We start from the raw sequence: 27486 nt of genomic DNA, 5'->3' as shown, positions 1-27486 counted from the left end.
GTGGAAGTTCTTAACATCAGACATGTAATTTTGAATCATGATTTATTGAGATAGTTTGAATGTTGATATTGCGGCAATAACAATTTAACACATTTTGAAAATTGAAAGGCTGTAGGCCATAGGCCTGAGGGCTGTGCTAAATGAAGGAGAATGCACACAGATGGTAAATGTCTTTAAAACAACATTTAAATAGATGTGTAATTTGTGTTTATAGCCTACGATCAATCTTTCATACTGGTATGTTTTAAATAGATCTTCATACAATTATATCTCTCCCTAAAGAGAGTGAACGGACTCGGTGGATTTCTCAATACAGTTTAGTTTGTGCCAGAGGTAAACATTTACAAACAGCCAATCCCCGATCCTGATGGACGGTGTCATCAAAAAGAGAAACCAATCAAACGGTGGAAAGGCTATTCAATCTTCCAATAGGAGCAGAGCTGCCTGCAGGGGGCGGGTGTTGGATCCATCCTGCAGCTCTGAGCAGGCTCTGAATGTGCTGCTGTCCATAAACTCACAGAGGATGGAAGATAAGGGAATGCTGGGCTTAATGGAGATTCTGCCCCGGCACCGTGAAGCCCACAAGGCGTCCGTTTAGCAAACTGTCGATTCTCTGCCCTGAGGTAAGCAGTAATAGATATAGGCTATTAAATGCGACTCTAAAAGTAGACTTGAGTCACTATAATGTCTGTATAAACAATTCAAACAAGTGTCCATGTTAGTTGTATGTTTCGTACCCTCTCAATATAGCCTACTATGGGCCTAGATAGAACAAAATAAAGTTATAGTCACACTTGCATTCCCCCCACAGGCCTACTGTCCCTCTGGACATTAGCTGTGATGACAACACGGAGTCCAATGGGCTGACTAAAGCGCACTGTAATCCTCAGAAATCCAGGAATTAGCCGCGTCCAGTTTACAGCCAACCACCGGAACACCTGGAAATATGGGAATGTGTTCACGCGCCAGCTGCTGTGGATGATAGGCTGCGCGTGGAGACAAGTGTAGCTTCCTGTGTGTGTGTGTGGGGGGGGGGGGGGGGGTCAGTGGTATGAGACAGCGGGACAGAGACGCACCGCCGCAGGACTAAGAGCCGAGGAAACACACGGCATCATGAAGGAGAAGTCTAAAAACGCGGCCCGGACTCGGCGGGAAAAGGAAAACAGTGAGTTTTATGAGCTGGCCAAGCTGCTGCCGCTGCCCTCCGCCATCACCTCGCAGCTGGACAAAGCCTCCATCATCCGGCTGACCACCAGCTACCTGAAGATGAGAGTGGTGTTTCCTGAAGGTACGAGAGTTTTTAATAATATACACTAAACAATTACACCTAGGCCTACATTAAAATAACCTATATTATTAATATGTCACCTGTTAACAATTTACCCAAATTCCCCCGGGATAAATAAAGTATTCTTATTCAATTACAAATTGTTTTATTATTGTTTTTTTATTATGCTAATATAACAACATGATCAGATAGATGATAATTATAACAATTATACTACTATATTTTAAGCTCTATAGGTAGGCTACAGTTAAATATAAGAAAATACTCTTTATTAGGTAGCCTATTCATCTTCTTATTGCCATGATTACATTTGTAATTGTTATGAAATATGTAGTAGGCTGTTAGTGAGGTGGTATAATGATATACCAGGCCCAATGTGTTTATCTTGCTGCTGTGGCATTTACGGGATTTTGATATGGTTTTTTCTTTATGTTGAATTGAAATGGTTACATTTGAGTAATTGAGTGCTTCTTTTGTGTTTTTGTCATTTTCTGGGTTGTAATTTGTAACACCCTTTTTTAAATATAATTTTGCAGAAATTAAACATTTGTTTACTCGTTTTTAGAAAGCGCAATAAACAAAACAACAGATAAATACATCGTTTTACGGAAACTTCAGTAGGCGTGATTTTATTTTTCGTTTCGTTTGAGCGTCACTGTCAAGGAAATAGTAGGCCTAATATACGGTTACAACAGGAAACATCGCGTTAACTTTGAATAATGATAATAATAATGTATTTTAAAGCTTCGGGTTGTTTGTTTGTTTGTAGCCTTTATTTAACCAGGTGAAAATCCCATTGAGATCAACGATCTCTTTTTCAAGGGAGACCTGCACTTTGCGTACTGTATACGTCTGCACGAAGGCTTTATTCAAACATGTCTTCCTGCAGTTAAAGTGATTCAGTAAGACGTATATCGCGGTGACATTAGTGTAGCCTACAGTGTGCTGTGTTATTGCCACCTCCCTGAGGTCAGTGAATGATGCATTCAGGGTCTCTCTGTTCCTCGGCCCGTCTGTTCGGGTCCCCAGCCGCAGGGATGTTGTTCCTCTCCGGGCCCCCGCGGCCCCTGGCAGCAGATTAGCTGTGATGAGGCTCCATCCCGCGTGCCTGCTGCAGAGCCGCGGATATTAGTATGATGTGCACGTGATCCCCAACATAAGGAGCTGTGTAACAGTAACAGGCTGTGCTGCAGACAGCCAGCACAAAGGGAACACTGAGGAGCCATGCAGCTGATGTCCTGCAGGTTATAATACATATATAATATAAAGAAGGCAAGGCAAGTTTATTTATATGGCACATTTCAACACAAGGCCATTTAAAATTCTGTACACAAATGATGATAGCATTTGGACATCAACACATTGGAAAAAGTCATATAAAAGCCATTACAAATGAATACAAGAAATAGAAGAATAAAATGTACAGTTCAGTGTGAAATATAAAAATAATATTTGATTGAATAAAAGGCAGCGTCAGAGAGACAAGTCTTGATTCTTGATTTGAAAGAAGTGAACGTTGCAGGGATGCAGTTTGTTTCAGGTGATGGCTGAACGCTGCTTCTCCATGTTCACTTCTGACTCAGGGGACAGAAAGCAGACCCCCTGAGAGTCCTGGGTGGGCCATCATGTAGCAGGAGATCCTTTTGTGGAAATAAACCTCTCATTGAAACACATGCAGGATTCCAGGAAAGTGCAACATGTGCTGGAAATATTGAGTGTGTAATTGGAATAGTGAAAAGGCCGGGGGCCACAGACTCACGAGGGTCCAAGTCTTTGGCATCTTTCTCCCTATTTTGTTGCAAAATGATATCAAAGACGACATATAGCTCCGATGTGTTTTTAAACACCAGTTATGAATTCTGTCCTGTGGTACCGTTCTCTGGGCCCCTCTGCATGCTTGCATGACTGGAAGCTTTTACACGGGGGCAACATCATGCTGGGGAGGCGCTCTGAATCATTTGGGGAACAATCTTTCTCCTGCAGTCTACTCCTCTGTCCATTAACTCCCCGCAGGACCTCTTCACTTTTCACTTTCCAAGAACCCCACACTCCACCAGAAGCCCACCTGAGGGGCTGAGTGTATTGAGTGGCCAGTAGAATAGCTAAAAGTGTTCTTCATTTGGAGTGTAAAGGATTTTATTTTTTCCTGACAGAATTGTGTGGGGGGGTTATTTATGCCCCTCAGAGTGGTCCTATGAACTTTGGCCTCAGCCGTGTTGTCCATCCTGTGTTAAATTACAGCCGAACCGAACATGTCTTGAGCCCTGAAAGATATGATGACAGTTGGAGACGAAAATGACGTTTTATCCGATGAACTGTCGGCTTTATTATTAAATTGAATAATCCTTAACATGGTGTTTACTGTGATACAGCCAGAAGATCAAATCAAAGTTATGACATTCAGGATTATGAACGTGTTGGACAGAACCAGTTGCACCATTCGCCTTGTTTTTTCCTGCCAATGCAACTCTTGAAATTGTACAAGAACCACACACAACTAACGTTATTATTATAATTGTTATATTATAATGATCAGTGCCCTTTTATATGTGTGAAATGAGGGTAATAATTGAAATCCCCTCGCGCTGCAGTTACAGCTGCAGACGGACGTTAGTGCTGAGTGTAAAATGTGCAACACCAAATCATTATGCTGTAATGTATTTATCTCTCCTTTTAGATATATATATATATATATTATATTGTAAATATGATTTATTTATTTTTCCAAATGAGTTTATTGCGATGTACATGGAATGTCGCGGGGTTTTAAAATAAATCTGAGGTTAACAAAATGATAAAAAGATACTTAAGATAAAACTAGAAAAACTAATTATGCAAAGATGATGTTTATTTTCTTTATCTGTTTTCTGCCTTATTTCCTATTTGTTACGAAACGGATATTTCCGGGCCTTTAAATCACGGCCACATGTTGGCCTAATGCAGGACTCTGGAATAAACATCTTTGTGTTTTACAAATTAAAGAGGTTAGGAATAATAATAATTGTAATAATAATAATAAAAATAATAATAATGGGTAGTAATGAAAACATAGTGAATGCGAGGCATGCGTTGGTCGAAATAAAATGCTAAGGGTAAGGCTGCTCACTTCAGGAGCTTCTGTTCACGTTGCATATTCTAAGTAACTTGAAATGAATAAATGATGTATCATTGAAGGACACATCAGCGGGTCAGTCTCTCTGCAGGTGAGCCGTGTTCCCAGCAGCTCGGTGTGTGAGCCTCTTTAGAGTCTGTGTCAGAATGGAGTCGTGAAGCCATGCCTCGGTGAACCTCAATAACTCTTTCAAAACACCGTTACCGTGCGCTCCAAGTAGGCTATCTTCAGAAATGTTTTTTTCGGCAGGCTAACTGCGATTTTTGTAGCGTGTTTTACACATATTCCTTTTATTTCTTTAGTTGTTTTTTTTAACATTTCTGCTGATCATAAAATGTGAGAATGAGAGTTTGTTCCCAGCGTGTTAAAGGCTGTCTTTATCTCTTGTATTTGAAATAGAAGCCTATAGAAGGTTATATGTATTAGGTGTTGCATGGACTCATTTGATCGCCTTATGAAACCGTGCGGTTATTGAGCGGCGGCGCGCGGGGCTCCTGTTGTTCTGCGAGCGGGAACTGAAGGGCTGCTGTTTGCTCTGGCTGCATCGCCATCGGACATGTTGTTTTTAACACCGTCTGAAGGGTTTAACCTTATTTTCACGCTACAGCATTTGCAATGTTTTCATGGAAGTGCGAATCTAATTTTAAGTTGTAAACAATGGGTTGGTTTCGAACCTGCGATCATCAGAGCTTTAAGGAGGCGTTGCACTCCTAATTGTAAACCAATTTAGCTCATTTCCCCTGCGGACTGCTGTGTGAACACTGAGTTCATTAAAGACCAGAATCCGTTTTTATTAGCCTACTCTGTGTTTTACTCATTTGTATTTATTTTTATTTTTCGTTGGTTTGTTTGTTCTCTTATGCAATATATAGCAGCTATTCTGATAGCTGTAAATAATAAATGGATGTACATTATATACTGTATATGTATTTACGCAGTGATACAGCATACATTATTCATATTTATAAAAGGTTATATTTATGTAAATTAACCCCTGTTAATCTGTACATTCTAGTATCTTCATCACAACCTTTTTCTTAATCCGATCCAAACTTGAGACTTTACTCTATTTCAATTCTGCCATAGTTAAATGTGTAAAGTCTTAACATTGACAATATATTCATTAATTTAGTTTAGAATGTTAAAAGCAATAAAATTGCCTTTACACCATTAGTATAAGAAGCCAGCTAATAAACAATGTTGTTGCTGTCTTTCTTTTCTTCCATTTGCTTGAATGCCTCATCAGATGGGCTGATAATGCCTTCTCAATACAATGATGTTTGTTTGTTGACTCGTGTTCAACCACTGTCATTAGGCTGAACTTGAGAATAATACAACACTTTCAAACATATCATTATTTCCCTTCTGCTTAGGCTGTAAAACCTGACATATTGTCCCTTGTAATGATATTTTTTCTGTGTGTGTGTGTGTGTGTGTGTGTGTGTGTGTGTGTGTGTGTGTGTTTCCCAGGCCTCGGAGAGTCTTGGGGTCACGTGAGTCGCAGCACTTCTCTGGATGGAGTCACCCAGGAGCTGGGCTCCCATCTCTTACAGGTACTGACAGTGGTCACACTTTAAAACCAACTTTTAAAAAAATGCTTTTGTGAATTTAAGTGACTTAAGTTACGTCCACAAGCTTACTAAAACAAAGGTCTTAAAATGTATTGTATTAAACTGAAAAACATACATCTTAGCTCTTTGGAAAATTCACCGTATAAGACATTCTGATATTTGTTCACATTACGATCCAGCAATAGGTCTCTGTGTGTGTGTGTGTGTGTGTGTGTGTGTGTGTGTGTGTGTGTGTGTGTGTGTGTGTGTGTGTGTGTGTGTGTGTGTGTGTGTGTGTGTGTGTGTGTGTGTGTGTGTGTGTGTGTGTGTGTGTGTGTGTGTGTGTGTGTGTGTGTGTGTGTGTGTGTGTGTGTGTGTGTGTGTGTGTGTGTGTGTGGTGTGTGTGTGCCGTCTCCTGCTGTCTTCATTCTTGTGCTTTAAGAGTGAAATGAGCTGAACACATTCCTGGTCACGCACAGAGCCTCATTCTGTCCGGCAGCCTCTCTCAGCAGCAGCAACACAAAGGAGGGGGCCTGGGGGGGGGGGGGGGGGTCTGACCAGAGCTATCTAGCTTGTTGTTCTCTTTTGGCTATATGAGTATATATTTTTTTATTTCACCGGTCATCTGTCAGCTGTCTTGCATCTAAAATGAATAAAGTACACGTAAAATATAAAAGTCCTCACAGAGAGAAGCTCTCGACAGAAGCAGTTATTTTTCAATTATTGAATTAAGAGAAGAACTGGCAAAGGATATTGACAACCTTCCACCGATGACTGTTAGTGACTGTTATTGACTTCCCTCCGATGTTTGGAGTTAGTGCCCACACCTGATGGCAAATTTAAAAATATGAAATGTTTGTAGTGCTATAGTCTGATTTACAGGGGAAAACAGAACCTAGAAATCTAAGGCCCATTGACAACAATCAGCTGCAGAGAAGTCAGATAGCTGAGGTTTTGCTAACTGTTTGCAAACAAAACAATGGATTATCATACATAATCCATCTACAGGTAAACTTATATATACTGCAACATTTCATGTTTTAAATCTCATTACTTTACTCAACTATGTAAAATGTAGAGCAATTCTTCAAGACACTAAACAATCAGCACTTAGCTGCCAACATATTCCGCTTCACTTGCTGATGTACGCTACCTGCTCCCCCTTGTACAGATGTCATCTTGTAAACTAATCAATGTAATCTCTTGTTTTGTTAGTAAGTGTTGGATTTGGCTGTAACAGTCAACAACACCAGTGCCTATCAACCGTGTTTAATAAGTTCAAATGTAAAGGATTAACAGTACCTTGCTTGCTTTAGTTGAATTGTTGGTCAACGGGTTGTGATCGCTGGTTTCCTCCAAAGATGTCCGACGTACTGTTTGTGACATCACATTCCCATTCCCTATGGCTGGCCTCTATGGTAGAAGTACTGCTTTGACACTATGGGCTGTATGCTGGCCAGTGCGGCTAAAGAGGACCTATATTAGCACAAGTGGCTACAAGCTAGCATCTATGAAAATGGGCTGCTTCTTAAATGAGCGTTTTATGACAAAAGAGTTTCAGAATAAAATCAGTAATGTTCCTCACCATCAGTAATATTGATATTGTATTCATTTCATGTTATAAATGCTTTGAACTTGAAAGTGCTTCACTCCCCTGCTGGTGTATCTGGCAGTCTACACTCAGCTTAAAGATGCCCTATTATGCTACGCTTATCAAAAGAATGTATATGTAGACAGCAGCAAAGACTACAGCTTCCAAAATGACCTTAAAGTTAAGTGAGCTCTATTTCAGTTTCCTTAAAAAGTGAACAGGTAGAGTTCATTGTTTTTGGGTCGGACTGCATTAGCTTTCAAATGCATTGTTTTTATGCATTGCAGTGTTTAGGGTTCTTACGGTCATTAAAAACCTGGAAAAGTCATGGAAATTCAAAATGCTAATTCTAGGTCCTGGAAAAGTTATGGAAAACAATATCTTTCCCAAAGTTTTGAAAAGTCATGGAAATGTAACTAAAGTTGCATCAAATATAATTTATATTTTATCTAATCGCCGAAATAGTAATACTATAATGATAATAAATACTGTATCATATAGTAATGAAACGTAAAATGGCATTTAACTGACGAGGTGTTTTGCTGGTGAGAGATTTGAGTGGTTCTCAAACTTTTTCTGTCAGGCCCCCCCAACACAAGTCAGGCTCAGTGGCGGCGCCAGAGATTTATTTTGGGGGTGCTCTGGGGTAGCTTGACGTTTCATAGAGGGTGCTCAAACATTTAGGGTTTCCCATTAATGTCCCGGTCTACAGTGGAATGTTCTACTGCAACACTCCCCACGCACACACACAGTGTGACAGTTACAATGAAGGCTCGATAATCAGTTCACGGCCTATAGGTGTAAGCTGGGGTCAAGTGCTATTTTTATAGGTGGTGTGTGGACCTCACATAGGGGGGTCCGGGGGCAAGTTCCCCCGGGACGATTTTTTTTTAAATATTGAAGTTAAATGCATCAATCTGGTGCACTTTGAGAGCAACATGAAGAGATCTATGGACACATCTCTCAACACCCAGATGAAACAGAACTGTAAACAGATTTACTTTTTCTTTATGGATATTTTACAAATCTCCCTTTTAAACTTTATTCTTTTTTTACTGTCATATAGTATTTCATAGCTGTTTTTCTTTTATTCTCTTATTTTTTTATAACTATAATGATCATATAAACGTGTGCCTCGGAAATAATTGTTTACATTAATGGTGACCAAAACGTTTGAGACCCACTGAGATAACACTGAGAGTCCTTTAGCTCACTGAGTCTCTCAGTCTGACAGGAGAGGACTCTCCTCCACTTTGTTGTTGAAAAAACTCCTTATATCCGTTAGCGTCGCTCGCTAGCACCAGAAGCTAACAACAACGATCTCCGGTACCGGTGCGCTCTCTCTCTCGCTCGTGCACACAAAATGGCTCGTTCCACACACACACAGAGCCGAGCTTTAAGGAAACACAGAGACCCAGACGTAATAGTACTGCATCATATTATTTTCGAATCAATAATTTTTCAAATTATGATTTCTTTTTCTTTTTTTATCTTTTCTTTTTTTTTTATAACCATTTTTCCTCCTGGTCTCTCGCGCGCCCCCTGGCATGCCTCTGAGCCCCCCACTTTGAGAACCACTGCTTTAGCGTGTAGAAGCTAGTAAGCCTATTTGATTTGTTTTAGATAGGCTCAACATGTTTCAGATGCAGACCTTATTTTCCTGTTCCATATTAAAATAAACCATTTTCAGTGGTACCGCTGAGAAAGAGTCATGGAAATTAGGTAAAGGTCATGGAGAAGTCATTGAAAATCATTGGTGAAAAAGTGTTGCATTTGATTTGTGCTATAAAGCTGTCATTGATATTTGTGCAGGTCAATTGAAGCATTCCTTTAAATCATATTTGTGTCGTGCTGTGATGTCAGTTTGCTGAGTTGTATTGATATACAGTCATAACAATAAGTGTATACACTGTGTCCTCGGAAATGGACTCAAGACAACTACATACACATCTTCTGCTGTCTAATATAAAAAACTCTTTTTTTTTTTTTTCAGACATTAGATGGCTTTATTTTTGTGGTTGCTCCAGATGGGAAGATAATGTACATCTCAGAAACCGCCTCCGTCCACTTGGGCCTATCGCAGGTTGGTTTGACAATCTGAATGTAATCTCCTCTGATGTGGGCTTCATGTGTCACACTCCTGAGATGATTGTTCATTTACACAGGTAGAGTTGACGGGAAACAGCATTTATGAATACATCCACCCAGCAGACCATGATGAAATGACAGCCGTCCTCACAGCTCACCAGCCTCACCATTCACACTTTGTTCACGGTAACCCAAAGCACAGCCAAGTTGTACAATATATGAAATGGACTCATCAAACAGAAATAACTGCATGTGTTTTCATTCTCTGCAGAATATGAAATGGAGCGCTCCTTCTTTCTGAGAATGAAATGTGTCCTCGCTAAAAGAAATGCTGGTCTTACCTGTGGAGGCTACAAGGTAATATCGTTGTCACTTTTAATTGAAAAATTGGAAGATGATTACCCCTCCTGTTGTCTTCGGGTCAAATCTGACCGATTCACTACTTTCATCAATCATAACTTCTTTGTTTTACATTCGATTGCATCAAGGCTTCATGATATCCTTCACAGTAGACCTTTGAACATATCACATTGCTGATCACCACTTTCATTGGATTGTGGATGATTTAGTCAACTTTGTAACACCCATGGTGTTCCCGCTCAAAAATGACCTCCATAAAGAAAAGGAATTAGTAACCATCCGGATCAGATAAAACACACACACACACACACACACACACATACTCTAGATGTGTTCCCCCCCTTATGTGCCCATCCCCCCATGTGAATCACACCTGGCACACACACACACACACAGAACAATGATACATTTCCCGCTCTTATGTGCCCATCCCCCCACATGGATCACACCTGGCACACACAATACATGTTCAGTGTCTGTTCTTTGTATATTTACTGCAGTTTTCCATATATACCAGTAGTCTGATACAATACTTACAGTTTGAAAGGGTGTTACATGAAATGTGATGATTAATGGTTTTTGTGTCAATGTAATAGCAGTTAAAACAGGACCGGTCAAATTTGACCGCGAACACCAAAGTAAGGGGGGGGAACAAAGACAATAGGAGGGTTAAAAACATGTTCTGTTAAGTCATATCTATCAACAAAAATAAGTCAAATTAACATTCCAAAAAGTGTGACTGAGAAACCTCATAATAAATGTGTTCTGTTGAAAGTTGGTCCTCTGAATAGAAATCTGGTGAATCTTTTAACTAGATGTCAAATTGGGCAGCTCTGCTATTGGCAACCAATGGCTGAAATGCTAGTGACACCATGACATGTATGCAGTTGTCAATAGAATGAACATCAATATACTTTTGCTGTTTTTATTATATGACGCGCTCGTTTCTGTGCAATGTTCACATTTTGACCTGAAGGTAGGGTTAGTGGTGTTTAGAATAAAAACTGGAGAGCATCATTGCATTCAGTACATTTTATAGCAACAATCTAAAAAGTCTCTATAAAGTGGGAAGCATAATATCAATATGTGTCTGCATCGGATAAAAGTGTTGAATGGGCAAGGTAGGCATTATGGACACTGGTTCTGCAGACAGCAGTGGCCTGATATCCTTTGATCCTTTCACACCAGTGTTAAAGGCTGATGGTTGTTCAATCCTTGTGAAGATCCGTCTTATTTGTGCATTTTTAAGTCCATCTCAGGTTACATGTTGAACTAATTGTCTGCTGTTAAAGACAGTGCCTTGGCAGATTAGTTTGCTTAGCTAGGTTCCACCTTCTTGCCAGACACACATTTAGTTATTTTTCCAAAAAACCTAGTTGGCTCTGTGAGGCAGGGATAAGTGGGAAAGAAGAGACAAGGAAGATTTCTATTTTAATAGGCATTTCAAAAATGAAGTCAGAATGTTGAGAATAAAGTCAAACTCAGTATAATTGCTGACCTTTTCCCTCTGAAACCCTACTATTGCACAGGTAGAGTACAGGTGAATTGTCATTGTCAGGATTCCCCAGACTGGCCTGGGCAACACGACCAAGAAGAAGTCACAATGTCAGGCGTACATAATACTGCTGCTGTGTTTCTGAATAGGACCTAAAGGCAGCCTAAACATGTATGTGTTGATATTTATCCATTTTGTCTCCACCTGGGAACTGTTCAGGTGATCCACTGCAGCGGCTACCTGAAGATCCGTCAGTACAGCCTGGACATGTCTCCGTTTGACGGCTGCTATCAGAACGTGGGGCTGGTGGCTGTGGGTCACTCGCTCCCCCCCAGCGCTGTCACTGAGATCAAACTGCACTCCAACATGTTCATGTTCAGAGCCAGCCTGGACATGAAGCTCATCTTCCTCGACTCACGGTACGTCCTGCATGACACGCTGGTGTGTCCGCCTGCAGTGGTTACACACAGTGTGAAGGCATATGGTGTGTACATGTCTGGGTAGGACTTGTTACGCTTGTTTGTATGTGAAAGTGTGTACTTGTAAATGTGGGAAGGATTCATGTTAATGAACCCTGTGTGTGTGTGTGTGTGTGTGTGTGTGTGTGTGTGTGTGTGTGTGTGTGTGTGTGTGTGTGTGTGTGTGTGTGTGTGTGTGTGTGTGTGTGTGTGTGTGTGTGTGGCTCAGGGTTGCAGAGCTGACAGGCTACGAGCCTCAGGATCTAATAGAGAAGACCCTCTACCATCATGTGCACAGCTGTGACTCCTTCCACCTGAGATGTGCTCATCACTTGTGTGAGTTAGGTTTGTTTTACCTTCCTACAAAACCTCTCCCGACACACAGACACACAGACACACAGACACACAGACACACAGACACACACACAATGTTACCTTGTAATGTGATCAAACCTCATGTAATGTCAGGCCAGGTCTATGATGGTTTTATGTAACTGTAGGTTCAATCACATTTCACAGTCTTTACAGTGTGTGTAGCATACGACACCCTCTGTCCTGCTTAGACCCTAACAAGAAGGAAAAACTGACAAAGAATCTTCACAATTAACGGGAGAAATTAGGGCTGCTCGATTCATAATCTCGATTATTTGGGTCAATAATTGATATCACGCGATTATTCAAAACGATTATCCATTTACTTTGAAAACATCAATCTATTGGAGAATCTTTTTTGAACAATATGTTTTTCAACTGAAAAAACAATAATAAAAAAATTAATAATAAAAGAATAATCGTTTTATTGCGATTACGTTGTTTTCGTAATCGTTGCAAGCCATAATCGTAATTGCGATTAAAATACGATGAATTGAGCAGCCCTAGGAGAAATGGAAAAAACCTTGAATAGAAAAACAGAGGAGGGATCCAACTCCCAGGACGGACTACTGATATGTGTCTTTTGTACACATTAAACAATATAATACATTTACTACAATCCAAATGATAAAAGTAAATAACAAAGATCGATCCAGGTAAATGTCAACAACTTAAAAAAACCAAGAACATGGGTGTCAGGCTGGACCAGCAGCTGTTCTCTTTGAATGATTAGGCAATAGAACCTCCATACGTTCATATGAAACAGCTATTCACGATGCCATAGATCAAATGAAACACACTTAGCATAGTGTTTTAATCTGTCTCATTTCCTTTGCTGTATTTCAAAATGTTTATGTCATTTTACATGACCCCCCCCCCCCCCCCCCCCCCCCCCCCCCCCCCCCCCCCGCAGTAATAACTTGCTGTCTTGTGTTTCTTTTGGCGTTGCAGTGCTGGTGAAAGGTCAGGTCACAACTAAGTACTACCGTTTCCTGGCCAAGCCTGGAGGCTGGGTCTGGGTTCAGAGTTATGCAACCATCGTTCACAACAGCCGCTCGTCCCGCCCTCACTGCATCGTCAGCGTCAACTATGTCCTCACGTGAGTCTCTCTTCCTGCATGCTGCTGCACTTCATGACTGAACACCACTCAGAGATGCTTCAGGTGGACTTGAGACAAACGGTATTGTTTTGTTTGTGTCTTACCTCTGGTGTTAGTGCTTCTTTTCTCAGAGATGACATGTTGTGCCAGGACTGCACCATGTTTTAATTCAAGGAAACATTACTGTAATTAGTTGTATCTTTCAACGATGGTAACTAAGGAGTGTGCCACACAAATACCTGTGTCATTAGTTTGATTGTTGACACAAAAGACCTCCGTTGTTTTAGTTCTGTGGAGCAGCTATACAATATATTCATACAGTCCAATTGTACTCCACAGAGGACATCCTGGGCTTTTCAAACATATCACATATGTGGGGGTGTGGCTTTGAAAAAGATCATTTCATTGTATTTCAAAATGGCGTCCATCTACACAAGCACTATTTATAGAAAGAGAAATGGTAAGTTTGTAATTTTGTAATTACCAGTGTTGTGAGTTCAATATTTTAATTAATGATAGTAAGGGAACATCTTAGGAGTTAGTGTAGTGAGTTTCAGAGCAGTGTAATACTTATTTGACCTAAAACTAAATGTTTTTATGAACACAAACACAACACAAATGGAGGCCACTATGAGCCAAACTAACACGTAGGTTTCTGTAGGGTTCGTGGCAGACGGATGCAGTGGGGAAACAGACATCAAGTGCCTCAAGTGTCAGATGTATCTGTGCATTTCAGAGTGCTACAAATGAGGGCTCAGTATTTGTTGCATTGAGTTGTTGTGCTCTAATGTTGTCTAAATGTACTTGTATGTTAATGTTGTTTGTATACTATGCTTTGCATAACTAACACCCGATGTCCTCTACAAAGGACACACAATACAATTCAAATATATGTTTGTAGTTTTCGTTAGTCATTATGTTAATACCACCCTAAAGACTTGTGTGATCAAAAAAGGACATTTGAAAGCTTTTCTTTCTGGGTCTCAGGAGGATATAGAAGGTTAAAGGAGTATTACGCAACAGCAACAGACCTGAAAGCATACATTTTATAATAGTGTATGTGTTTGACTCAAAGATTACTATCCGAGTGTTTTTGTTGATGATGAGCCACTCGGTAGCTCCACTACCTTCACACAGTCAGTTCTCTGGCTGCACGTTGACAGCAGCACGTCAGGAGCAGCTCACATGGATATCTAGTCTGTAATATATAGAAGCCCTGATTTCATATCATTCTAAAGATCAGTGGAGTCAGCAACTTGCAAACCCATTCCGGAAATGAGATGTTGTGCAAATGTAAACACAGTCCTTATAGTTTGTAAATGTGTTGCACTTGACCTCTTGATACAGAACACGTATTTACATGAGAGTTGAAATGGTATGGTCAGCTGACAGCTCAGGGCAGAGGCTCTGTGTCTGTCAGCTCTGCTGTGATGAGATAATGAGTGTTGGTACTAGAGATGTACGCAAACAGTCGCTGTGAAGCAATTAACTGGAGGCTAATTGGAAATATGACACGTGTTTGTTGAAGCCTGGTTTGCAGAATAGCGATAAAGAATGATTGCCAGGTCATATTCTGAGTTAGAAAGAAAAGGAAATGATTTCCCAGAACGTTCTGCTCTTCTACCTTTGATGGTAGTCCACATTCCTGTCCCATCACTGTCTGCTGTCTTGTTAGAAACCCTTAGTTGAAGTGTTCTGAGTGTGCTCATGTGCTGGCTGTTACCTGTGCGGGGCCTCAGTCACCTGGAAGAGTTTATGTTGGACTGCAGCCCTGCCTCACAGTATCTGAGCTGCAGCAGACGCTGGTGGAGCGTTATCTGGCCTCCATCCTGCCCCAGCAGCAAGGGGTCCTCATTACAAGCTGCTGCTTTTCTCTTCCTTCCAATCAAATCAAACTGTCATCATGGCACAGCATGAGACACTCTTATTAATGAGTGAGTGATACCAGTACTCGCCTACTGTACTGCTGTTTTATTACCCCTGATGTGCATATTTCACAGATGTACCAGTGAGCGTGTGAATGGATAGTGGCCCTAAAAGCCTCCATTAAGCAGCTTCACACACATTCCCTGCACCTCCTGCATCGAATCCACAACAGCCTGGTGTTTATGGCCTCTTAATTGATAGGCTGTAAACTTGATGAGCGTTTATGGGCTCCAGCTTGCTGCGAGGGAATGAAGCCTGAACACAATGTGGACATGTCTGTAGCTTGCTTGGGAACTATATGTGATAAGATGCTCATTTCTGAAGATGCAGTGCTCATTCCTGCACTACTCTATCAACGGGACGACAGACAGTGAGATGTGTGTGAGCTTGTGTTGCTTTCAGGAGCAGTGTTTGTTAGCCCACTAGCTTATCGTATGCCGCCATAGATAACACAGCTGATAAGACCACTTCACCTGCATGTGAACTCCTACTGTGTGTTCAGCTCTGATGACCTGTGCTCCTGCTACCTCCACCGGACAGTGATTTAAGCATGCTTTGAATAACCACAGGGGTTTAGTCGGTGCATGCTGTTCAGTTCCTTTCTGATTCAGCCCAAACTTATATCTCTACACACACACATTCAAACCTTCTGGTTAAAGTGAACACATCATCAGTTCGCAATACAAAAACGTTCATTTAATATAAAACATTTGATATAAACATGATGTGTCTACATGTTCAATCAATCAATCAATCAATGTTTATTTATATAGCCCAATATCACAAATGTTACATTTGTCTCAGTGGACTTTACAGTTTGTACAAAATATCAGTATGACAATACGACACCCTCTGTCCTTAGACCCTCACATCGTACAAGGAAAAACTTCCGGAGAAAACCCACAGTTTAAAGGGAAAAATGGGAGAAACCTCAGGGAGAGCAACAGAGGAGGGATCCCTCTCCCAGGACGGACAGACGTGCAATAGATGCCGTGTGTAAATTGAAAAGATAATACATTTGCAACATAGGTAGTCCAAATGTTTGGAAATGCATGTGTGTATAATAGGAAGATGAATCCACGAGGATATCCATCCGGGACCTATGATCCAGGACCACAGCCACGACTCAAGATCCAGGGCTCGCGATCCAGGACAGAGGAGCGCAGGATCATCCATGACTCCGGATCCCGGCGTATATAGACACCAAAAAGACAGACATTTGGGGAAGCTGGGTTAATCGGAACATGAGAGTACACAAGTATGGACAGAGAGAAGGAAGAAGTAAGATGTCCCCCGACAAACTAAGCCTATATCAGCAAAACTAGGGGCTGGATCTAATCAGCCCTAACTATAAGCTTTATCAAAAAGGAAGGTCTTAAGCGCACTCTTAAAAACGGATAGGGTGTCTGCCGCCCGAACACAAACTGGAAGCTGATTCCACAAATGTGGAGCTTGATAAGAAAAGGCTCTGGCTCCCATTGTACTTTTAGAGACTCTAGGAACAACCAACAACCCTGCATTCTTGGAACGCAATGCCCTAGTAGGACAGTAGGGTATAATGAGTTCTTTAAGGTAAGATGGCGCCTGCCCATTAAGGGCTTTGTAGGCGAGAAGAAGAATTTTAAATTCTATCCTGTGTTCTATAGGGAGCCAGTGTAAGGCAGCCAGAACAGGAGTAATGTGGTCCCTTTTCCTAACTCTGGTTAGTACACGAGCCGCAGCATTTTGAATCAGCTGAAGCGACTTGACTGACTTCTTGGTACACCCTGATAATAAAGAGTTACAATAATCCAGCCTTGAAGTAACAAATGCATGGACTAGTTTCTCTGCATCGTTTTGAGGCAAGATATGCCTGATTTTTGCAATGTTACGTAGATGGAAGTAGGCGGTCCTTGAAATTGATTTTATGTGGGCGTTAAAGGATAAATCCTGATCAAATATAACACCAAGATTCCTTACAGTCTCACTGGAGGCCAAATTAATGCCATCCATAGTTAGTATATCCTTAGATAATTTGTTTCGTAGATTCTTCGGGCCAAGTACAATAACTTCAGTTTTGGTCGTGTTTAACATCAAAAAGTTTAAGGTCATCCACGTTTTTAAGTCCTTAAGGCAGTCTTGAATTTTATTTAGATGATTAATTTCATCAGGCTTGATTGATAAATATAGTTGAGTATCATCCGCATAACAATGAAAGTTTACAGAATGATTCCTTATAATATTGCCTAACGGAAGCATATATAATGTGAACAAAATAGGTCCGAGCACTGAGCCCTGTGGCACTCCATGGCTAACTTTGGTTTGCGTGGAAGATTCATCATTGACACGTACAAACTGAGAGCGTTCAGATAGATAGGACCTAAACCAGTCTAAAGCAGTTCCCTGTATGCCAACTAAGTGCTCTAGTCTTTGCAATAAGATATCATGGTCGATAGTATCAAATGCAGCACTGAGATCGAGCAAAACAAGAATAGAGACACGTCCCTTGTCAGAGGCTATTAGAATGTCATTTGTGACTTTAACCAGAGCTGTCTCTGTGCTATGATGTGTTCTAAAGCCAGACTGAAAAGCTTCAAATAAATCATTGTTTTTTAAGTAATCACACAACTGTTTTGCGACCGCTTTCTCAAGAATTTTTGAGAGGAACGGAAGATTAGAAATAGGTCTATAGTTGGCTAAAACCTCTGGATCGAGGTTGTGCTTTTTAAGAAGCGGTTTTATCACTGCTACTTTGAATGATTGTGGAACATAGCCTGATAATAAAGACATATTCATAATATTTAATAAATAAGTGCTAATTAATGGAAAAACTTCCTTCAACAGCTTAGTTGGAATTGGGTCTAACATGCACGTTGATGGTTTAGAAGAGAGAATCATTGAATTTAATTGTTCAAGGTTAATGGCTGAAAAGCATTCTAGTTTACTATCTAGTGTAATATTAGAACTTACGTTTCCGGGAGCTGTTGATAACACTATACTGGTCAAAGGCAAGAGGTCATTAATTTTGTTTCTAAGAGTAACAATTTTATCGTTAAAAAAGCACATAAAATCATTACTACTGAGTGCTATGGGAATAGAAGGCTCAATCGAGCTGTGGCTTTCTGTCAGCCTGGCTACAGTGCTGAAAAGAAATCTTGCATTATTCTTATTCTCATCTATTAATGAAGAGTAGTAGGCTGCTCTCGCTTTACGCAGTGCTTTCTTATATTCATTGAGAGTAATATGCCAAATTAAACGAGATTCTTCAAGTTTAGTGGAACGCCATATCCTTTCAAGTTGTCTCGACTTTTGCTTTATTTTGCGGGTTTCGGCATTATGCCATGGAGCTAGTCTATGTTGTTTTATTTTCTTCTTTTTCAAAGGAGCAACAGAGTCTAATTTTATTCGCAGCGCATCTGTAGCACTATCAACAACATGATCAATTTGGGGTGGTGTACATTTTGTATAAGTTTCCTCCCCTACATGCAGACATGCTATCGAGTTAAGTATTGGTGGAATCTCTTCCTTAAATTTGGCTATAGCACTAACAGATAGGTTTCTGCTGCAGGAACGTTTGACTAATGCTTTGTAGTCTAGTAACAGTACTTCAAAAGTTACTAAGAAATGGTCGGATAAAGCAGGATTATGCGGTTTGACTAATAGTTGCTCAATTTCAATACCATAAGTCAGAACAAGGTCGAGAGTGTGATTATAGCAGTGGCTTGGTTTATTTACACTCTGACAAAAACCAACAGAATCTAATATAGAGTTAAATGCAACAGTAAGGCTATTTTTATCGTCGTCAACATGAATATTAAAGTGACCGACGATAATTACTTTATCTGTTTTAAGAACCAAAGTTGATAAAAACTCAGAGAATTCTGATAATAATTCTGAATAAGGACCTGGTGCACGGTACACTGTAACAAATAAGATTGGCTGCAAAGTTTTCCAGGTCGGATGCGTAAGACTAAAAACGAGACTTTCAAAGGAGGTATAATTTAATTTTGGTTTAGTATTGATAAGTAAACTTGAGTCAAAGATTGTTGTTGATGTTGAGATGTTGTCTCATGTAGTGAGTCATTTAGCACACTGGTTCTTCTTAACAATCTGAAGAATCATCAGGTGGTGAACAAGAGAACACAGAGGAACGTTGACTTGTCAGAAGATAATGTTGTTTGACTTGTGTCTAGTGTCTTAGCATCTCTTCCCCAGACCTGTAGCAGTTTTGGGTCGAGGGGTAACCGGAACATTTCTGCTTTTACATTTTTCTCTTGCTACCATTTCTTTGTATTGAATCAATAGCAACAATCCACACAGGCGCTGTCGTGTGTGTTCCCCCCGGGGGTCTGGAAGCTATGGATGTGTTAGCCAGCGATCACTCTCGTGTCTGAACCGGTTAGTTGACCGACAGGAAGATTCATGAGCAAATAGGAATGAAACAATTGGTATTTCAAGCAGATATGCCAAACATTGCTGATTAAGGATGCTGCCTGTGAGCATCGGCTCTTATTCCATTTCAAAGGTTGGGTAGTGTGCTCTAGGTGTGTGTGCATGTGTCTGCAAAGAGGCTGCATCCCCGTGTTCCTCCAGAGGCTCTGCCCACAGGAGCTCCAGAACCTTCACTGGTCTTTGGATACTCTCTTCCAATATGTGGTATCTTTTCTCTCAGGAGATATTGATGAGGATGAGGATGGTGGTGATGATGATGATGATGATGGTGATGATGATGATGGTGATGATGATGATGATGATGGTGATGATGATGATGGTGATGATGATGATGATGATGGTGATGATGATGGTGGTGATGATGGTGGTGATGATGATGATGATGGTGGTGGTGATGATGGTGATGATGATGATGATGATGGTGGTGATGATGATGATGGTGGTGGTGGTGGTGGTGATGATGATGATGATGGTGGTGATGATGATGACGATGATGGTGATGATGATGGTGGTGATGATGATGATGATGATGGTGATGATGATGGTGGTGATGATGATGATGATGGTGGTGGTGATGATGGTGATGATGATGATGATGATGGTGGTGATGGTGATGATGATGATGATGATGATGATGGTGATGATGATGGTGGTGATGATGGTGGTGATGATGATGATGATGGTGGTGGTGATGATGGTGATGATGATGATGATGATGGTGGTGATGATGATGATGGTGGTGGTGGTGGTGATGATGATGATGATGGTGGTGATGATGATGGTGGTGGTGGTGGTGATGATGATGATGATGGTGGTGGTGATGATGGTGATGATGATGACGATGATGGTGGTGATGATGATGATGGTGGTGGTGGTGGTGATGATGATGATGATGGTGGTGGTGATGATGGTGATGATGATGATGATGATGGTGGTGATGATGATGATGGTGGTGGTGATGATGGTGATGATGGTGGTGGTGATGATGATGATGATGATGATGATGATGATGATGGTGATGATGATGGTGGTGATGATGATGATGATGATGGTGGTGATGATGATGACGATGATGGTGATGATGATGATGACGATGATGGTGATGATGATGGTGGTGATGATGGTGGTGGTGGTGGTGATGATGATGATGATGGTGGTGGTGATGATGGTGATGATGATGATGATGATGATGGTGGTGGTGGTGATGATGATGATGGTGGTGGTGGTGATGATGATGATGATGGTGGTGGTGGTGATGATGGTGGTGATGGTGGTGGTGATGATGATGACGATGATGGTGGTGGTGATGATGATGATGATGATGATGGTGGTGATGATGGTGGTGGTGGTGGTGATGATGATGATGATGATGATGATGGTGGTGGTGATGGTGGTGGTGATGATGGTGATGATGATGATGATGATGGTGGTGGTGATGATGGTGGTGGTGGTGGTGATGATGATGATGATGATGATGGTGGTGATGATGGTGGTGGTGGTGATGATGATGATGATGATGATGGTGGTGGTGATGATGGTGGTGGTGATGATGATGGTGGTGATGATGGTGGTGGTGGTGATGATGATGATGATGATGATGATGGTGGTGGTGGTGATGATGATGATGATGATGATGGTGGTGGTGATGATGATGATGGTGATGATGATGATGATGATGATGGTGGTGATGATGATGATGGTGATGGTGATGATGATGATGGTGATCACTCCAAATCTCCCACAAATGTTTCTAGTTTGGTTGAAATCTGGTGATACTGACGGCCAAATCCACATGATTCACATCAGAAAATGTCTGCCTGCCAGAATCATAGTTAGAGTTGCAGTATTTAATGAATGTGGTATTTTAGGACTCTCTCCAAATGGAACTGAAGCCAATCCTGCGCATGTTTGTGTGATAGTGTTTGTGTAGACAACGATCGAGACAGAGAGGAGATGTGAGCGGAAGATGGATCAATGTTTGTCTCAAGTAAACCCTGTCCAGGTTTTTCTGTTCTGCAACTTGAATCATCATCCATTGTGAGATCTGTAGAACACTTTAGCAAGAAATCCATTCCCATTTCCCACAAGTGAGACATCCTTGCTTCTCCTATGGGCCTGATTGAGCCAGACATAGCCTTTAATCTCCCCGTGTATTTGATTGGACAGCTTTCCCTCTGTAGAGTGTTTGTTGAAGGCCTTGCTGCAATCCTTCTGGTAAAACAAGCATCCCAACAACCGTTCCAACCCTCTTAGCACCCCCCCCCCCCCCCTCCCAGCAGTCGCTTTCACACACACACAAACCCATCTCCCCACATGCTGCCCCTCTCATCTCCATGATGAGGCTCTCAATGCTCAGCAGATGTCAATGGGGTTTTTTGCACTTCGAGAAAAACCAAACACGCAGGTACACATGTGCTGTTTGTGTAATTAATAAGCAGCCTTTCAAGGAGACTGGGATCTGTCCTTGTGTAATCAAAGACTGCTTATAAATGTGAAATGCAAAACATAAGGGATTTAACGGTGAGTGTATGCTTGTGTGTTTAGGGAGACAGAGTATAAAGGGCTCCAGCTGTCTCTGGACCAGGCCAGGTCCACGGCCTCCTTGCCCTGCAGCAGCAGCAGCTCCGCCAGCCTGACGGAGCCTTGCAGAACCCCCAAGAGCAGAGTGACCCGGCCCAAGACCAAAGCCAGGCTCTCCCCTTACACACAGGTGAGGATTACATGGCATATACCCAGAGGTGTAAAGTAACTAAGTAGATTTACTCAAGACTACTTAAGAACCATTTTGAGGTACTTTGAGTATTTCAATGTTGTACTTGTTTGTACTTCTACCCCACTACAGTTCAGAGGTACATGGTGTACTTTTAATCCACTCCATGTATTTAATACCTTCAGTTACTTCACAGATGTGGATGAATGATGTGAAATATAATCAAGTGTTGAATCAGACTTTAGTTCCACCTGGAGTAAATCCACAAGCTACCCTGCAGTATACAAAGTCATTCAAACTAGCTGCACCTTTACTTTAAATACACTTAGATGCTAATACTTTTTTACTTTTACTTGAGAAACATTTTGAATGCAGGACTTTAATTAGTTACAGAGTAATATTACACTCTGGTACTTGTACTTTGACCTAGGTACAAGATGTGAGTACTTCTCCCACCTCTGCTTAATGCCATGCTGTGATGTGAACTGTGCTCTCAAACTTCATATGTATGGCTTGTGTCCACATAGGGTTTCCTTCTGGCAGAAAGGCTCTTTGTCCATTGTTTCTATGACAACAATATCTCATCACTACTGTTTGACAAACTAGTTGTTGGGTTTCTGAGCTTGGGGCGTAGCATGTGACAGCATTGACTCCTGCTGATTGTAAACTCTGATGAATGTTAATAATAATTTCACTTTTTCATGCTCATTACATTTTCTATATTGTTGTTTAGCCGTGCTTTCACAGTGGTTACCTACATTCAAATATAGGTGAAACAGGGCTTGTCATGTGAGTCACAATTAAAAAAAAGACTCTATGCCAGGTGTTCCACACAGCCGAGCATTTTCTGGAGACCAATGCCCAGGTAATCAGTAGAGGTAGAACATGTTCTAACATGGAAACAAGTACCATATTAAACATAACCCCTAAACAATGACAAACAGTCAGCTAAGCATCTCAAACATGGAAGATCTGCCTCCTGATTTGAAGGCTTCGTATAATATATGTCCTTGTCTCCCTACATTCTCCCTGCAGTATCCTAGTTTCCAGATGGAGCGCTCAGAGTCTGACCAGGAGAGCCCGTGGGGCAGCAGCCCCCTCACAGACTCAGCCTCCCCCCAGCTGCTGGAGCACAGTGAGGGTCTGGATGCCTCCTGTGTGTACAGACAGTTCTCTGACCCCCGACCGCTCTGCTACAGCCTGTCTGAAGAGCACCATCACAACAGCAGCGACGGCTACACACACCTCCACTCACAGGGTCAAGGTCAGAGCTGTGAGCGAGGTCGATGTGAGGCAGGACGATACTTTCTAGGAGCACCCCCACCTGGGCGGGACGCGTGGTGGGGCAACACCCGGTCTGTCCTGCCGCTGAGCAAGAGCTCCCTGGAGAACCACGAAGGATATGACAGCAGCGTGCCGCACATCACGGCCATCCACAGCCACCACGGTGAGGAGCAGAGACTGGACCCTGGCAGCCGTCATAGTTTAGACTGAACATACAACTGGTAGTCTGGGAGGATATTCTTATTTCAGAGCCTCTGATAGATCAGTGGTGCTTCATGAGACCTCAAATCCATCCCCTTCAGATACTGCCTTTCTAGTTCTCTGAGCACTCTCAGCACTGTCAAACAACATGTCAACATTAACCCTTTTAGAAACACACTAAGGTTAGTTAGTTAGTAAGCTAACATTAGCAAGCTTCTATCTAGCACACTGACAAGGAATCTCTCCCTTAACTAAGTTAAGCTAAGTACTTTTATTTATTTATTTAGCAGTGTGCTAATATGCTGGCATGTATTAGTTGATCAAATTGCTACATACATCAAGAGGCACTAGAAAGTAGTAATGACATGTAGAACCACCTGATTGCATTGTAGCGGTTCATGTTCTCACATATAACACATATGTATGAAGAAGGGTCTGTACCTGGTCTTGGTCACTACTCCAGTGTTGCAATTCAAACGTATTAGTGTCCATACAGGGAAATAGCTTTGTTGGTGATGCATTGTTTGCAAATAATATGACATGAGTAGAAGTCATTTCTAACAACAGTGAAAGAGATTACTAGAGGGAGTTTCTCATTCCTGGTGTGCTTCAACAACTTGGAGTTGAATATTTCAAACACAAAATAAGTATGATTGACTCAAGTAAGAGTGACAGCGACCATGTACCTCTATTCAGAAATGGTCAGGTTGAGCTCTGCAAATGTATGGTTGTAACAAATCTTCTTCAGAGTGGCTAGGCGACACTCGCTGATATGTTTTCCATCCTCATCTTTCGTAAAGAAATTGGTGGACAGAATGGAACACACAGAATGGAACACACAGAATCAGAAATGAAAGGGCAGGCATGATCCCGCCCTGCTGAGATGTGCACCATAAGACCCTTTTCATGCCGTGCCTGTGTGTTAGCGGTTACTATATGTGATGTGGTGTCTCAACAAACAGTTACTGGACTTTGTTGAACTGACTGTTCTCATTGTGTGCTCTGCAGGCCGGGGGGGCCACTGGGACGAGGAGAGCGTGGTGAGCTCTCCGGATGGGGGCTCCGCCAGTGACTCGGGGGACCGGTACCACGCTGACCACTACCGCTGCAGCCCCCAGGAGCCCAGCAAGATCGAGACCCTGATCCGAGCCACGCAGCAGATGATCAAGGAAGAAGAAAGTCGACTGCACAAGGGCCCTCAGGAGGTCCCACTGGGGCCGGCCAATGGGCTGCCCAAGGGTCCCGGCCCATGCTTCACTCCAGAGTATAGTCAAGGGCCCCTCCCTCTACAGACGGTGGTGTGTCGAGGTCTGAGTCAGGTGATCAGCCCTGCCCCTAGTCCCGCCCCTCTGTCCAGGCTCAGCAGTCCAGGTCCTGAGCGCCTCCACAAGCCCAAAGACTACCTCCAGACAGACGTGTCCCCCCTCTCTCTGCCATTACACCACGCGTTCGGGCGGTTGGGGCCGTGCTCTTCCTCCCCCCCCACGGCCCCCGTCCTCTACCCCTCCCACACCCACCCTCGGCCCTACTTGGACAAGCATAAGAGCTACTCCCTGACAGGCTACGCTCTGGAGCATCTCTACGACCCAGAGAGCCTGCGAGGCTACTGCACCTCCACCAGCACGGGCCCCCCCCCACTACGATGTGACCCCTCACCTCCGTATGGCAGCAGAGCAGACCCCCGGACATAAAGGCACCTCTGTCATTATTAGCAATGGCAGCTAACACTGACAGAGGGACTCAGAGCCTGAGCTGGTTAGCTTTCCTTAGTCTGGATCCTGTTAGCCTGATTTCCCATCATACTGATCCCCCTCAGCAAGCCGATGCTTTAGAGCTACATTGTTGCTCTACTTCCCCCCCAAGCATTATAACAAGTCCATTTCTAAATGTCTCATTCAAAGATTGTAATGTCATTATTTACAAGGTTGAACCACCGCACATTCACATAATTACTGCAGCGCCTGTTTGAATGGTAAGTGATGCAATTATGAAGCCGCTTTAAGTCTTAACAAGTCTTCCAAATAAAAGGACGATGTATTTCATGTATATAGTTCCAGAGCACTTGCTAAGAAATGATGCTGTTGTTTCTGAGTGGACAGTCTCAACAATGTAGGTCAACTGGAGATGTAATCAAGGACATCTGAATATATTGGAGCAGCATTTCTCCATGCTGAGCCAACTGTCAGGCAAACAGAAAGGGAAGCAGTATACAGTGTAGCAACACTGTAGTGAAGCTAATAGCCCTTATGTTTGAAAGGAGGGGGGGAGTAAGACATTGCATTGGTCTCAGCTTATTGCAAAAACAAACAACACTTTGGTCAAAACCGATCAGTATGATGGAAGAAAATGGAAAACAGGGCTGGGTATAAAATGTCTGGAGTTGTGCTTTAACATCCGCCCCAGTGCGTGTAACCGTTTGCACTATAAGAGATGGGCCTTTGTGAGGAGGGGGGTTTGGTGTTCATGCAGCGATGCAGAGCACAGGTTAGCCCTGAAGTCAAGAATGTCATTTGAACTTCACCGAAAAATATGCAAAGCCATTCTATGGATGTTTCTTTTCTCTCCGTGGCGGTAAATACAGTTCAGAAAACACCGGTAATGACTCTCATGACTGTACGCTGGAAGCCATGGATACTGAACGTGTTGTTGGAAAGGTTTTAAAGGGCAAGTCTGATGCTTTGATATTTGATGTCTGATTGGCAAGACAATAATTACACGATTACGTCCTATATCATTCGTTTTTGTAACCAGAAAGTATCATCCAAGGACAAAAGACATGGGACATATTGTGTTATTTGAGTGATTGTAAGAAGACCATATGCAAGTAACCCGTTGGAATGGCAGCTCAGGCTGATCCCTGAAGCAACTGTTAATAATGGTTACGTGGGAATCTTTATACAACAGGATTTCAGTTTCATCTTGGGATCTTTTCTCTTTATTTCTTCACTCCTTAGATAAACCTATATTTATACAAGTTTGGATTTTGTTTTGAATGTTCACAGCCTGAAATGTGCTCCATCCAGTTATTTATGGTGTAAATATGCTCAGAAAGGAGAATCCCACCACATTTAAGCACATGGGCAGAAACTGTATTTATTGAGTAAATGATTCTTTATGATTTTTGAAATATAGCTGCAATCAAATCCAGTCTGCTTCTATATTGAGTGTGTTTTTGACTGAAGCTCATTTTAAAAGAGGACAAAATAAAAACGTTTTTGCAGAGATGGCTTGTGTTTTTATGTCCAATGTTTTTTCAATGAACCATTCAAACACGATCACATGTCATCAGACGCTATGTCAAACAAATGTCATGAGTCATTGACAAATGAACGTACACACATTTGTGGTTTTTGGATATTAAACACATCAGACACTCAAGAATAAACTCACAATTCCAAAATAATATTTCATGTGTTTCACAAGCATACCACACGTGCTTTGATGAAACAGACTTGAATGTACCACACATCTAACATATTTTATGCATGAGTATATTTTACATTTAATATTAAATAAAACAT

General features: G+C 41.9%; 1 protein-coding gene across 2 annotated transcripts; it reads left to right on the top strand.

Moving 5' to 3' along the window:
* The first annotated feature begins 1063 nt into the window (after window positions 1-1063).
* sim1a (SIM bHLH transcription factor 1a) lies at window positions 1064-27189 on the top strand. Of its 2 annotated transcripts, none has more exons than XM_034196542.1 (11): window positions 1064-1288; window positions 5871-5953; window positions 9535-9624; window positions 9707-9815; window positions 9901-9986; window positions 11704-11903; window positions 12172-12278; window positions 13266-13413; window positions 22315-22480; window positions 23516-23927; window positions 24974-27189. In XM_034196542.1, the coding sequence occupies exons 1-11, from the start codon at window positions 1114-1116 to the stop codon at window positions 25654-25656; spliced, it is 2259 nt and encodes a 752-aa protein (XP_034052433.1). In that variant the 5' UTR covers window positions 1064-1113; the 3' UTR covers window positions 25657-27189. The 2 variants fall into 2 exon arrangements, with proteins under 2 accessions (XP_034052433.1, XP_034052432.1); XM_034196541.1 differs by having other exon boundaries at window positions 12172-12287.
* Window positions 27190-27486: the final 297 nt, after the last annotated feature.

Source organism: Gymnodraco acuticeps, unplaced genomic scaffold (genome assembly GCF_902827175.1).
Source record: "Gymnodraco acuticeps unplaced genomic scaffold, fGymAcu1.1, whole genome shotgun sequence".
Lineage (NCBI taxonomy): Eukaryota > Metazoa > Chordata > Actinopteri > Perciformes > Bathydraconidae > Gymnodraco > Gymnodraco acuticeps.
Note: the sequence above shows the minus strand (reverse complement) of the source record. Positions and strands in the feature narration are given on the sequence as shown.